At 41.0% G+C, this 14,158-nt stretch overlaps 1 protein-coding gene across 1 annotated transcript in view; it reads left to right on the forward strand.

Annotated features, from left to right (window-relative positions):
- The window catches only part of itfg1 (integrin alpha FG-GAP repeat containing 1), a 145,723-nt gene that overhangs the window by 57,248 nt on the left and 74,317 nt on the right, over positions 1–14,158 (forward strand). The window contains exon 10 of the mRNA XM_023429726.2: positions 9,641–9,792. Within this exon, the coding sequence (XP_023285494.1) occupies positions 9,641–9,792 (152 nt within the window). The remainder of the gene's footprint in view (positions 1–9,640; positions 9,793–14,158) is intronic.

Raw genomic sequence — 14,158 nt, forward strand, 5'->3', positions numbered from 1 at the left:
GGGGGGGGGGAGAAATGGAAAGAAAAGGGAGCTTGATGTCAGAAAGAAGAAGAAAGAAATATTGTGAGGGAGGGAGGAAGAGGAGGTGGAGGGAAGGGAAGGGAAGATTAGAGGGAGGAAGGAAGAGAGGGCAAAAGAAAAATCTTTCTGTTGTCCCTTCATTTCCACTTTGAGAGGAACATCCCATCAGACGGAATGAGGGCGGAGAAGCAGAAAAGAGGAGTGGAGAGTGAATAGGGCTAGTGATATGTATACAGGCAACGACATGGTGAGATGCCTTTGGGTGTGCATGGAAGTCCTGCTGAGCAGAAACTAGTGTGTGTCTGTAGCTCATCTCCAAACAGCAATTCATTCCGTCCTTCCCGCAGTCTCAGCCACAGCTCTGCCTCTGCCTCTGCAGCAGCTCCGGGGCCTTTAGTTCACCATATTGGAGGAAACCGCAGGTGGCTCCCAACACCTCTCGGCTTCATTCCCCGTTCTTACTGACACACACTGTTCACATTTATTGCACTCTGGACCGCCCTTTTTCTCTGCTCTTACATTCTGTAACACAATTGGATATTACTGCAGACAAAAGTGTGATTATGTGGCTGTGGGTGCTACATCTGTCAAGCAAATTGTATCAAAGAAAACAAACAAAATATTAGCAGAAAGACCCTCTGAACATCAGAGAGCACTTTCACAAGAAAAGGCTTGGAATTCGTCCAGGCACTTTGCAAGTGAGTGTATATTTAAGGCCACGGCTCATTTCCAGTACAGGAATGTTTATGTGGTGGAGCTGAGCAATATTGCTAAATAACATCTCGGTATTTTAAGCCTTGATGAAATGGCTTTACAAATGGATTTTTCTAATCAGAACAATAATTTAGACCAACCACCCTCTATTAAATGCCTTTAGATTTACACAGACCATTACGAACTTCCTATTACTGAACAGTTTTTTAGACTTCAAATTATTTTCTACACAAAATAGAGCTGAAATATAACCTGTGGGTCCAAATAAAGCTAAGTAGTTGCTTTACACAGCAGAATTCTGCAACATACTGTTATGAACAACACTAATTAGTACAGGGAGCCCATCTACACAGTTGGAGTTGTTTCCCTCATTCCCTCAGTACACCTACTACTGCTGCCGTAGTTAATTTCTTAGGTCAACAGTTCGGTGCATAGTCAAATTGAGAGGATTTGGCAAGGGATGAACAATCAATAAAGTGAACCTTATCCGCTCTCTTTCACATACGAACAGCAACATCACAGCAACGACATGGGATATTTTGTTTTGTTGGGAAAGTGAAGAGTTGAAGATTTATACTTCATAATTTTACCGTAGATTATGCAGAACTGCTCAAAAGGTTTGGACATGAAAAAGTAAAGTGAGGAAGCTTTCAAAAATAATGTCATGAATAGTATTTTTTTTATCATAGAAAAGAGCAGTAAACAGAAGAAAACCTCAGTGACATCAATATTTAGCATAACCACCCTGTAAGTGTACCCCGAGGTTCTCTTATACAGTTTTTCAAGGTACTTGGCAGGTACGTTGTTCGAGCGACTTGGAGAACTTGCCACAGATCCTCTGAGGGTTCAGGCTGTCTCAGTGTCTTCTTGTAATCCCAGTCTGACTCCATGATGTTGAGATCAGGCTCTGTGGGGGCCAGACCATCTGTTGCAGCACTCCTCATTCTTCTTCTTGCTGAACATAGAAACACCAAATAAATAAGAACAACAATCTAATCAGTCTGCCTTTTGTAGTATTTCCTACAAAGAACATACTATAAATATTCTCTGTATTTTCTAGTAGTTCAGTCTGTGTGTGTGTTGTGAAAGAGCCAAAGCGGGACTCGGTGCTGAGAACAGTTCCGATGCAGCTTTCTCCAGCACCAGGGAGTGACTGACCCCACATGGTCACTGTTTGGACACAGGCCACATTCCCTAGTTCTCTGGCAAAAAGACACAGTCAATAACTGATTAGCTTTGAGCATGTTGTTACTGTTCTTTTGTGCTGGCTAATGTTGACTGGTGTCTGAAGACAAAAACCAAGAAGCTGTACACAAACAAATGCCCTTACTGTCACTGATAGGCCTTACACAATACATTGGAAGAATGGCGCACACACTTTTATTGTGCATTATTTTTGTTATTCATTTAATAAATGTGGTCTGGTGTTTTTTTTATATCCTTCTGTGGAAACAAGCTTACTTCCATAGGAGAACAAGAATAAAAAAGAACAAGTGCAACACTGATAGTATTGAGTTGACCTGGTCTATAAATATTTCTGAATTGAGATTACATTTGTTTTTGTATGCACATTTCTGTGTATATTTGCTCTCTTGTGAAAATGCCTACCATGCACACATGCTTAACACACATACCGCCCCCATGAAGACTGAGCCAGCTGCCCACTGTTGCTGCCCAGACAGTGTAAGGGCAGCCAGTGTGAGCCAGACAGCTTCCTCCCAGTCATCCCAGTCAGCCGGTCAGTCAGTGGTCAAAGAGGTGACACTGACAGCAGGTAGCAGCGTCCCTACCCTGCCCAGCTGACACAAAGACATATGGTCTCACTCCATCTCTGGCTCTGGACTGCTTTTTTATCAGGATAAACTATGACCTTATTTCCACCTGATAATGAAATACAATCTGTATCTTGGTATTTTGGAGAAGGACATGTCAGTGTAATGCGTGTTGGTACACACATAGTTAGTCAATGCAGATGTCATCAGCACAGACAGAGGCTCCATCCCGATGGACAGAAACATTTTGAAGGTTAGAAACGTGGAAACAAGACCAGTACAGGAAGAAAAGTCATCACAGTGAGCCGTAATATCATCACTCTGCAGTAACAACAGTTAAACCTTTAGACAAACCATGTAGATAGCCAAGGACCACCTCTGCAGCTGCAATGCATACATAGTTAGAAAAGAGTAGAATAGATTATGTTCACTTAAAAGCACAAAATGTATGAGAAATACATTGTAATTACTTTAGTTCTGCTCTGTGAACCGTCCTGTGTTTTCTATATGCAAGCCATAATTAGGTTTAAGAGGTCCATGTAACTGACCATACAAGGGTAATCATACACACTGTTATGTTGCAAGCTTGCTCACACATAAGAGATCTGTGGAAGTGAACCTTAATGCCTTTCTTAACAATAGGTTTGACATGATGAGCAAACAGTAAATAGCTTGACTGGAGAAACAGATGCTTATACACAATGAGATGAGAGGATTGATACCGCTGTGGATGCTAAATATAAAGATAGAGTCGGCAAGGGATTAGTTTAGCTAAGCATGAAGGTGGAAGCCATGTAACGATTCCTTATTCTCACAAAAAGAGTTTAAAAAAGAGTTGAAATGATAAACATCCTTTATCAATTCCCCATATTTCCTATATTCTCCCACTTGGCTACTTTTACAAATCCTTTGTAGAATGTCAAATTAACACCTCAGTGTGATTTTGAAAGTCAGTCCTCATTTGCATTCATCTCCGCTTTCTCTGCAAAGTGTTTCCACTTTTTCTCTCTCTACCTATCTTTGGAAGTCGTATTTCCTGTTACTATTTGTATCACATTTCATTAAGTCCAGTGTGTTATGAAGAAGAAGTCTGGTACCACTGGGCCTTTTTATTAGGATAATACTGACAGAAAACTACTTCATCTTCTTATTCACTCTTATTGAAAATACTGACTGAATTAGTAACAAATTCTGTGCCTGCAAACTTTATTTTAGTGTTGAATATTTCAGACATTGCATCACGTACAACGCTAACATACATCTAGATCAAAGCCACGATCATTCTTTGCCCATGATTATAGCAAGACCAGCCAGACTTCCACTTTGCTGTATTGAAGTCATCTTCTCTTCCCACCCACTCCTCCAGTGTTCAAACCCATGCTGTCTTTCAGTGCCAGTTCTAATGTGATGAGCATTACAGTCATTATATCACTGGGATCATAAAAAGCTATTGCTTCATTACACGCCTGATTTTTTTTCCCCCTTTACTTTATTGCCTTGGACAGGCTTGTTGTTTGTTGATGTTACAGCACCTCCCCTCATCACCCCATAAACCCCACCACCGCCTCCCACCTCAACCGCAGGCCGCCCACATTTTAATTTCTTGGCCTAATGAAGCGGGAGCTCTCTCCACCAAGTTGAATCAATGGGAGTCTCTGAGCATACCGTCGCTTTTTTCGCTTTAGTCGTCAGTGAAGCCAGGAGAGTGATTTTATGTTGAGGGGGTTTGTGTTTGTGCCCCTTCTGGTCTGTGTGTGTGTGTGTTTTTATATGCACGCTTCCATGTTTTGTGCATGCGTGTGCTTGCGTGCGTGCATGTTTGTGTGGGTGTGTGTGCATGCGAGCATGTGCCACAATAAGCTGTCTGCACACATGGTCTGTGTTTTCCCGCTGTTCAGTAAAAAGCCATTTGCATGCGGGATCCTTCTCTTCAATGCCATTTAAGGTATCAGATTACCCCACGAGCACAAATCCCATCATTGTCTTCATTTCCATTAACTAGGTCATTTGGATCTCTGCGCTAACACACCTACACACACACACACACACACACTCACACTCAATTTGTTTCTCAATATGTTAATATGTTGACATTTGAACAAGAGAACGTCAGGGTGGAATTATATTGACTTAGGAGCACTCTTTTTGACTAGCAGGGCACTGGGCCACAGATTAATCCATATAGACATACACTTGATATTGTTCAAACACTCGGCTAAATTTAGTGATTAAATCTCAAAACTTCTGGAGTAAGGAAGGAGTAACTGCTTCATGATTTATTTAAGGAGTTCCTATGTCAAGGTTGGTTATTTATTGCAGCTTCTCAAATAAAAAAACTGATTTGATGAGATTAGAATTTAATATCTAATATATTTAATATCCTCTGTAACGCCCATATGATTTCCCACACAATACCGCTGAGCAATAAAAACAAAACGCAGGGTAAACACTGTCCGATCCAGCTGAGGGAAAATGCTGCACGACTGTTTTTCCCCCTCTGCTCGATTGGAAAAGACTGATCTTTTGACTTCCACCTTTGCCACTGCGCTTTGTGTTATGTGTCTGCTAGTTTACCGTCTTTCATCATGTGCTTTTGTTCTGCCATATGTTCACACAATATAATTATCACATATCATTGTCATTAGGTAATGTAGGAAACAGTATAATGTATCAATTATAGCGAGGCAGACGTGATAATGCATTACTTCAGTTTCAGGCTTAATCTCAGGCTCCTGCTTGATTAAGCTTCTCTCTTCTATATGTCTGAGTGAGTGCATGCATGTGCGCAGGTGTGCATGTACAGTTTTGATATCATCATTCCAGTCTGTGCTTCTTTATTTTACTTTCATCATCCTTTTCCCTATACCTCTGCTCTGCTCCCATGCTGTGTTTAAGGGAAGAACATTAATTAGAGACTAAAGATGGCATCTCTAATTTTATCAGCAGCTATCTTGCCATCACGGAACCTACAAATGAACCTCTTAAACCCAATGCACGACTGTGTGTTTGCGTGTCTGCGTTCTTTCACAGTGTTGACGAGATGCTGTTGGTATTCTCCATGCTCTCCCTCTCTCTTCCTCTAATCAACGTTAGAAAAAAAGAGCAGCAGACAGTACACTGATTGCCTCAGGGTAAACACCAGCACAGTGGTCTGCTGATAAGGCTGGCGGCCAGCAAAGGCCTCACTCTGTCCTGAGAGAGAATGTCATGGCAGCGCTGAGCACAGACCAAAGGACTCCAGCGTGAAAGATAACTCACCAGTGGATTCATTTGCCTTGCAGACTAAAGAGCAAAAAAGATTGAAGATGTAGCTGGTATCTGAAAACATGACCACCTGCTCTGTGAGAGTAACTGCTGACATGGGAACTAATGTGTAGTTAATACAACACCTTTCCCCGTTCAAAGTAGCACACCTTGAATGTGTGTATTCTTATGTATTGCTTTTTATATTCAATAGATAGTGGATTTTGGATTGAAGCCAAAGGTCATTTGGATTATAACGCAGGGATTGAGCTGTCAGTCATACAAACTACTTCCATGTCTTTGTCATGTTTTGTCCCCGGCATTTTTTCAGCAAGTTGAAAATGGTTCCACCTCTGTCAGTTTGTACAAATGTGAAGGTTTCTGTGTGTCAACGTCTAGCATTGTGTTTACTGGCCACAAATGGGCTGGCAGCAGGGTCTCAGGTCTCCCTCTTGTCACTTCTCTCTGCCAGCCACAGCACAGTGGTCATTTCCAGCACTCCCATCCACTGTGGATAGAAGTAATCACAGCCATGTTTTACACCCATATGGCAGGCAGTCAGCCTTTCAAATCACATTGCAACATCACTCAACAGTCATTTAATGCGAGTTTGGCTGCGCAGCGCTGCATTAAAGCTCCAAGTTCATTCTTATCCTCTGAAAAATATTCAACCTGGGTCTTTATCACTCAACTGGTTTTATGACACCATCTGTATGTAGAGAAGCATAATAACTATCATTGCCCGCTGCTTACACTGAGTCTGTCCATCACACTCCCAGTCCAAACATTACCACCTAAACTTCACTATTTCTGTATAAGGTCATAAATGGAAAGGAAGGTTAGAGTTTGATTAAAACAGATTTTTATATTTTATTGTAATGTAATATCAAAAGATACCGCCTTTCAAAATCAAACAGAAAAGGGTTTTATGAATGCTAAAGGCTAAATTGGATATAAACAAAAGTGCACCTGACAGACCAGGCAAATGTTTGGGACCCCAGAGGGGAAAAGGGCCCCCCTCCTATTGGCACATTGTGCAATGTTGACATAGTGTGCACAGCTGGTTTTGAGGTAACTTACATCAGTGACATCACGACACGATAAATTTCACACTAATTGGTGATAGGCATTGGTTGTCTTTCTCAGACATGCTGGTCATATTAAGAGCTATTAGTAGCATTTCTGGTGAGTGTCTCTCTGGTGACTCTCCCCTGCACCTGCTCGCTCTGTTTAACATTCATGAATAGTTCAAACCTCCAGCATCTGGCCATGCGCCTCTCTATGAGACACAAACACACACACACACACACACACACACACACACACACACACACCAGGGATCTACACTGGTAGTTCAGTTTTGAGTCTCAAAATATATTTTTATATAATTGCAAATGCCTGTGACTGACTGAGTGATTGTTGTTGAGTGATCATATTTATACCATAGGTCAGGTCAAGTTTCCCTATTGGTTGTTGCTCTTTCAAAATGAATTGGCGGCAACAGTTTCTATTAAGGGGGCATTTACAACCTGCGCTGTTGCCAACTAGCTAGATTTAGAGACTAACAAGACTAGGAATAAACTCAGCCGAGGGCGACGTCTCCTGTTACAGGCAGTCACTTTGTTGTCCTGTTCTTACAGCTGTTCAGCAGCAACAGGTGGAGGTACTAGGTGCCACGTCCTATCTTGAGAAATAAGGGATGCCGCTCCCCATGAGATTTTACATTCTACATGTGCAGGACCCAAACTATAATTTGATTCCATTAGACTAATGAAGACTAAGTATTTGGTTCACATAGTGCACCAGCCAGATACTGTACTGAATGGTGATACATACTACTCAGGATTTGCCTCTCATGATGGCGTTAGTGTGAATAAGGGACAATCATAGTCTCTCCCTCCTTGCAACACCTCCCTCTCTTATATTATGTGTAATTCACAGGAGTCCTGGCTAACAATTCAGACAAATGACATTAATGAAAACAGAGAGACCAGTATGTCTGTCACTGGTTGAAACTCCATTAAAATGAATTTAGTGGGAATATATGGGCAGTTACAATAAATCTTTCCTCTGCAAAATGAAAAGTAATAGCTCTTATTTTCCAGCTACAGTCACCAGAGTTTGGAGGAATTGCAGGAAGACAGAGTGCAGGAGACTAAACTAAAATGGAGAGTCAAGGCTTTAACTAGTGCAAGTGTACTTGAGAAATGCTAAGTGAAAGAGTATTCATATTAAGTGAGGTGATAATGGTCTGAGTGAGGTTCTTTAAAGCACTGTCTCTACAGTGCAGTTTGTTTTTGTGTTGTTTACTGAGTGTACCTCTTTAGTTTGACTGTTTCCCACTGTAAACATCAGTTGGTAGTAACTTTAGAACAAGACCCCCTTGAGGGCCCTATTACCTCAACATTTGAATTGTCAAGATGAGGGAACGAAGCCTTATTTGTGTTTGGTTAACAGAGTGGGAGAGCTTCTTCACTATCTGTATTTGATGTGTAAAGAGAGTAGCATCGTGTAGTTTATTAATAGGCATAGTGTCTATTTATAATGAGGCTGTAATTTGTTGCTGTTATACGTCAAATTTAGACTGCTTTCTTTGATTATCTTTTCTTTAGTTCTCATTAGTTAAGTCATATTTTGGTGATTTATTTCTCTTTCTGTTTGGCTTTCCTTTGTGGCGCTACTTCACACCAAGGAGAGGAGTTGCTAAATTGAGGATTTACAAGTAAATCCAAGCTATTAATGTGATTTGCATTTTACTTCTCAAGTAAATGCTTTTTTAAATGTAATTTTGAAAAGTGTTGTTGCTGGTAAGTTCAAAGACTACAAATAATTGCTTTTGGGTGGACAATTTAGGATTGATTTTGACTCCAGTGTTTCAGTTTCAAAGAGAATGATTAAAGTTACCAACATGAGATCATCAAGGAGCAGCATTAAATGCCCTGAAAGGGGTAAGTTTGTACATTTGGATTACATGAAAACATTTAAATATAGGCAAGCATTTGTTATGAGTTTGAAATGACTCTCTTTTAGTTTGTCATCTTGGTTAAAAAATGCCATTATGTTGGTTTACTGTACATACTGTACTTATGTGTAGGTATATGAGCACCATGCTGCACTGTTAGCAGTTTGATCTGTGTTTGTGTTGCAGTGCAAGTGGCAAGGTAAAAAGTTCTTCTTACCTTATTAACATGTAGGTTTGAGCTTCATTCTGACTGCATTATTGCCTCCTTCCAACACCCTGACCAGTTTTTATTCAACAAAGAGTTAGTAGTAGGTTTCTAACATTGGTGAATAAGTCAACACTTCAAATAGCACTTCAAAACTTAAATTGCTTGAATACAGAAATGATGAATATGGGATTATATGTTGTTATATGTTGTACATTGCATTTAGTATTTGTTTTTATTTCGTAGTGTTTGAATCTAACTACCCAGAAATTACTGTATTACTGTGCCAGTGTAAAAAAAAAAAAAAAGAGACATTGTGACAACATGATCAAGTACAAACACCACATCTCAACAAGTTTATTGGTCCTCAAATTGACTTTGTTATCTGAGAATCTACAAAAAAAAAAAAGTAACTTCATTTATTACTTGACTTTTTCTTTGTACTAATGAAGTGATGAACCTTATTTTCACCTTGTTCCATTTCAGAACATTGATACTAATTTCTAAAGAAGTACGAACAACACGATTCTGAACATTCAGTAGAAGAAGGTTTAAGACTAGAATGAAACTAAATGATTTTTTGACACTGCATTCAGGTTATTATCATCCACTGTCTCTTTTATCCTTCACTTTTTTCCTGTCCTCTATTTTCCCTGTTATTGTGTCAAGTGTTGTGCTGGTTAATTCTGATTGATGAGTAATTGTTTTGGGATGTTGTTGCAGTGGGTACCAGTGCTGTCAGATTTCCAGCGGAGGGAAACAGTTTGGAGCTTTGTGCCAGGGACACCCAGCCAACCCCTGGCCCTTCACCTCGGGGACTACAACCTGGACGGCTTCCCTGATGCCCTGGTTGTCCTCCGCAACAGCAGCGGCAGGTAGGGGGAAAAATACACACACTCTCAACTAAGCTCCACAGGAGTCTTCAAATGGGGTCATGTTTGTTGGTGTGGTGTCTTGAAGAAAAAGTACTTGTGTAAGGGCGACATTTGTAGATAATGTTTTTGTTATTATCGTAATCATTTTGGACTATATACACACACAAGTGTTGGTGTTCCTCTAAGACCCTTATTTAAGATAATGTCTTGTAAATAAATGAGATATTGCTGAATCTAAACTAATCCTTATTTGGCAAATGATCCCCTGGAATCCAGTCAAGTAGGTCTCTGAACCCCACTCCAACTAATCATTTCAGCACTATGCCTCACTTGATGAGCCATCGCTGCAGAGGCACACGGTGTCAGCATGTGCAGGTCCAGGGCCTGCACATGTAGCACACAGTGACATACAAACAGGATTTGCATTGTTATTACTCTAGTTTCAGGAAACTAATAATCACAGATTTCATGCAAATCCATGTTCTCTCAATTCTCACAAACACTTGCTTCATTTTGTAACCTACATTTGAGTTTGTCATGTAACATTACCCATTTTGATGAGATTATACTAACTATAGTATTCCCGCAGAAACACAAAATTGAATTGATCGGAACCTAATAACTCAAGATGCATACTTAAATGGCTTATGCAAATCTGTTTAGCTTTCAACACTAGGAATTTGATGGCACATGGGGGATGGATTTACTCATTAAATTACTGTGAAATTACTGTACTTGCAATGACACGTTCTCATGCTGGGAAAAAAAAAATGGTCTCCATTACAAACAGTTGCCCCATTGATATGGTATGTTTCTCACTTTTTACAGCTGTAGTTTACAGTTGTCAAGCTCAACTCAAAGCAGTTGACTGACTGGGCAGTAATAAAACAAAGTAGCATAAAGAAATATAACGATTTAAAAGAATACATCCTATTTGGCCTACACATGTTAATGCTGATGCACACAAAATAATTTGACTTGTATCGTGTGTTTAAAAATAATCCTTGAAGAACAACTCTCATCCTCGTACTGACAGAATAGCAATAGTTTTCAAAGGTGGATTAATTAAATCTTCTCATTAATAAATCATAAGATATTAGCTGAGGCATAAATTAGACATAAATTAATGTGATTGCTGACAGTTTGACATTAATGACACTGTCCTTAGCTGCAGAATATGTAGATTTAAAATGATTTGCACTGGGCAGTCAGAATCTGTGACATTGTAGTATAATAAAGAAGAGATTACCATCCAGTCTGCTAGAGCACTGACTGGGAGAGAAGACAGCTAAGGTGAGTGTGTTCTTCAGTTTACAGACATGACAACTGATAAGCCAGCCCTTTAAAAATCATTACAGCATGTGCCAGGACATAAGCACCATGGACACTTGGAAATGTGTGTGTGTGTGTGTGTGTGTGTGTGTGTGTGTGTGTGTGTGTGTGTGTGTTTTTGTGTGTGTGTTTTTGTGTGTGTTTTTGTGTGTGTCGGAGGACCTGTGTGGATTATCTGGCCCCAGAGATGAAGATAAGATATCTGAAAGGGTCAGGGCTGTGACTGTCTATGCATACTGATTGATCTGTGCGTGCGTGCGTGCGTGCGTGCGTGCGTGCGTGCGTGCGTGTACGCGTGCGTCTTCTTTAGAGTGTCTGAGTGCTTGTTCTGTCAGAAATAGTAAGTGTTGATGAACAGCTTCAAAAGACTCACACACACACATACATACATTTGAACCATGCTTTCTTCTCCAGGCTCTATAATCACTAGTAAGTCGGTAAGGCTTAACTCTTTGTGGTTACCCTCATCTAGAAATGACTTCTGTCTCACCAGCTCTAATCATACAAGCTATAGCTTCTCTCTTTATTCCCTCCCTTTCCTCCATTTGCTTCTCATTTTAAGCCTGAGCATTGTAATCCTGTACTCGGCCATGGTTATTGCGGAACTCCTTCCGCATAAAAACTGACTCCAGTAGTAACATTTAAAATCACATCATCAGCATATGTAGGAAGGAGGAGGATGGAGGGAGAAGGAATGGAGAGATGAAAGGAGGTCAGGGTGATGGGAAAGAAGGATGGTTTAAAGGTCAGAGAAGTCTCTTTAGATGCTTTCTGTTTTGAATCCCTGAAGCAGTACATCTAGACCTCTTAACTACCACCGATGTGCACCAGAGCAACGCACGTACCCTCCAAATGGTATCAGCGGTTTGACTGGGAACTTCTTTGTTGTGCTCCTACAAGTCAATGTATAAGGTCATGGTCATACTGATGTGCATTGCTTCTTTTTAGTGAACGCACAAGGTTTCAGAGGTCATGTATGAGTGATGAGATGTGCTTGTTTTTGTTTTTGTTAAGACATTTCATGAAATGCCTCTTGTCGACTTTGGATTCAGCAGCGCTCCGCAGTGCGTCCTGCAGTGGGCTTCATTTTGTCTTTGATTTCCTTCTAACCACATGCTCTCTACTTACAAATATTTGTGCAGCCCATAGCTGGTTTACTTTAAGTCCCATTCCCTCTCCATTCCTTTCCTTCTTTCACTCTCTCCTCCATCTCCTCTCCTTCGTCCTTCCAACTGGTTATTTATAGCTCCCTTTCAGATAAAAGTCCTGCTAGACTGTGTCACTCCTCCTCCCAGCAAAACAAATGCCTTTTTAAGTATTCAAAATAGGAAGACGAAAGGAGAGAGGGTGTGAGATGAGAGTAATCGGGTGGAATCAGTGGAACAATGAACAGATGGAGGGAGCAGAAGGAATAAATAGAGAGTTGGGAGGTCATTTAGAGCTGGTATAGGGAGAGGTCTAGAAAGAAAAAGAAAAAAAAAAGACACCAGAATTTGAAAATACAGCCGCCCTCCCGCAGCTCTCACGGGCACATGCATGCGCTTCATACACGCACGCAACCAAACTCAGACACAGCAATGAGCCTTTGGCTACGATTAGCAGAAGGCTAAACTATTAGCAACATTGAACGCAGCTACTCGTTGCCTGCTTTCATGGTAAATCTATTTACACAACCATCCACTACAACACATTTGATATTACAGGAAAATGGAGTTAGCGTTAGAAGTACAAGTTTTCTCCATCTCTAAAACGCTGCACCGATATTGACGCATATCTATCTCAAGGGACATGGACATTGATGAGTGCCCACCCCAGCTTTAAGAACACGTGAAGTCATATTCTAATACAGCTCCATTTTCAAAGGCACAGCTTTGGCAAAACTAGTGATTTGGTTGTATTACCTCAGAAGGAAATATCTGTCTTTTGATTGCCCTACTTGTTTTCCTTCTTACTGTACAAGATCTTACAACTGCTTGAAGGTCATATATGCACTGCGCTGCTTTTTTTGAAGGTGTAACAATATACTACATACAGCGGCTTCAGGAGGTTTTCAGACACCTTGACCTTTTTGCACGTTATGTTATACGTCTTATTTTAAATGGATATAATTGCCATTGATGCATCAGGGAAAGGGTATAAAACTGTTTCTAAAGCTTTGAGGGTTCAGGTGCACGATGACCTCAATAATTGTGAAACGGAAGAAGTTTGCAACCCCAGGACTCTTCCTAGATTTGGGCATCCGGCCTTACTGAGCAGCTGGGCAAGAAGGGCCTTGGTCAGGGAGCTTACCAAGAACCCACCAGTCACTCTAACAGAGCTTCAGAAGTCCTCTGTAGAGAAGGGAGAACCTGCTGGGTCGACCACCTCAGCATCACCCCATCAATCAGGCCTTTATCATAGAGCAGCTAGATGGACAGCCCGCTTGGACTTTGCAAAGCGCCATTTAAAGGACTCAGAGCTTGATGCAAAAGATTCTCTGGTGTAATGAGACAAGAATTCAACTTTCTAAGCTTAATAAACTGTCTGCAAACTCCAGACACTGCTCATCACCTGGCTAAAAGAAATCCCTGCAGTGAAGCATGTTTGTGGCAGCATCACGCTGTGGGGAGCTTCTCAGCTGCAGGGAGACTGGTCACAATTGAGTAACTGATAAATGCAGCCAAATACAGAGAGGCTCCAGAGTGCACTCGACCTGAGAGTGGGGCGATGGTTCACCTTTCAGCACGACAGTGACCTGAAGCACACAGCTAAGACAACATGGAGTGTCTCTGACAAGTCTCTGACTGCCCTTGAGTGGCCCAGCCAAAGCCCAGACTTAAGCCCCATAATTTCAGGTGCCAACATAAGTTTGAGATAAAGACAGTGTATCCAGTAGATGATGGAGGGACCCACCTGTCCTAAAGTAAAAGAGTCACATGTTCATGGCTCTTCAGTTGCCTGTCATTCTGCAGTGTTCTCCGTCTTTGAAAGTAGCTTGTGTCAGTTTTGTCGTATAGATTATCAGTTTTCTTTTGAGCGTGTGTCCTAAACTTGC

This window comes from Seriola lalandi, unplaced genomic scaffold (assembly GCF_002814215.2).
Source record: "Seriola lalandi dorsalis isolate HSWRI2012SDOR001 ecotype SW California unplaced genomic scaffold, Sedor1 jcf7180002054898, whole genome shotgun sequence".
Lineage (NCBI taxonomy): Eukaryota > Metazoa > Chordata > Actinopteri > Carangiformes > Carangidae > Seriola > Seriola lalandi.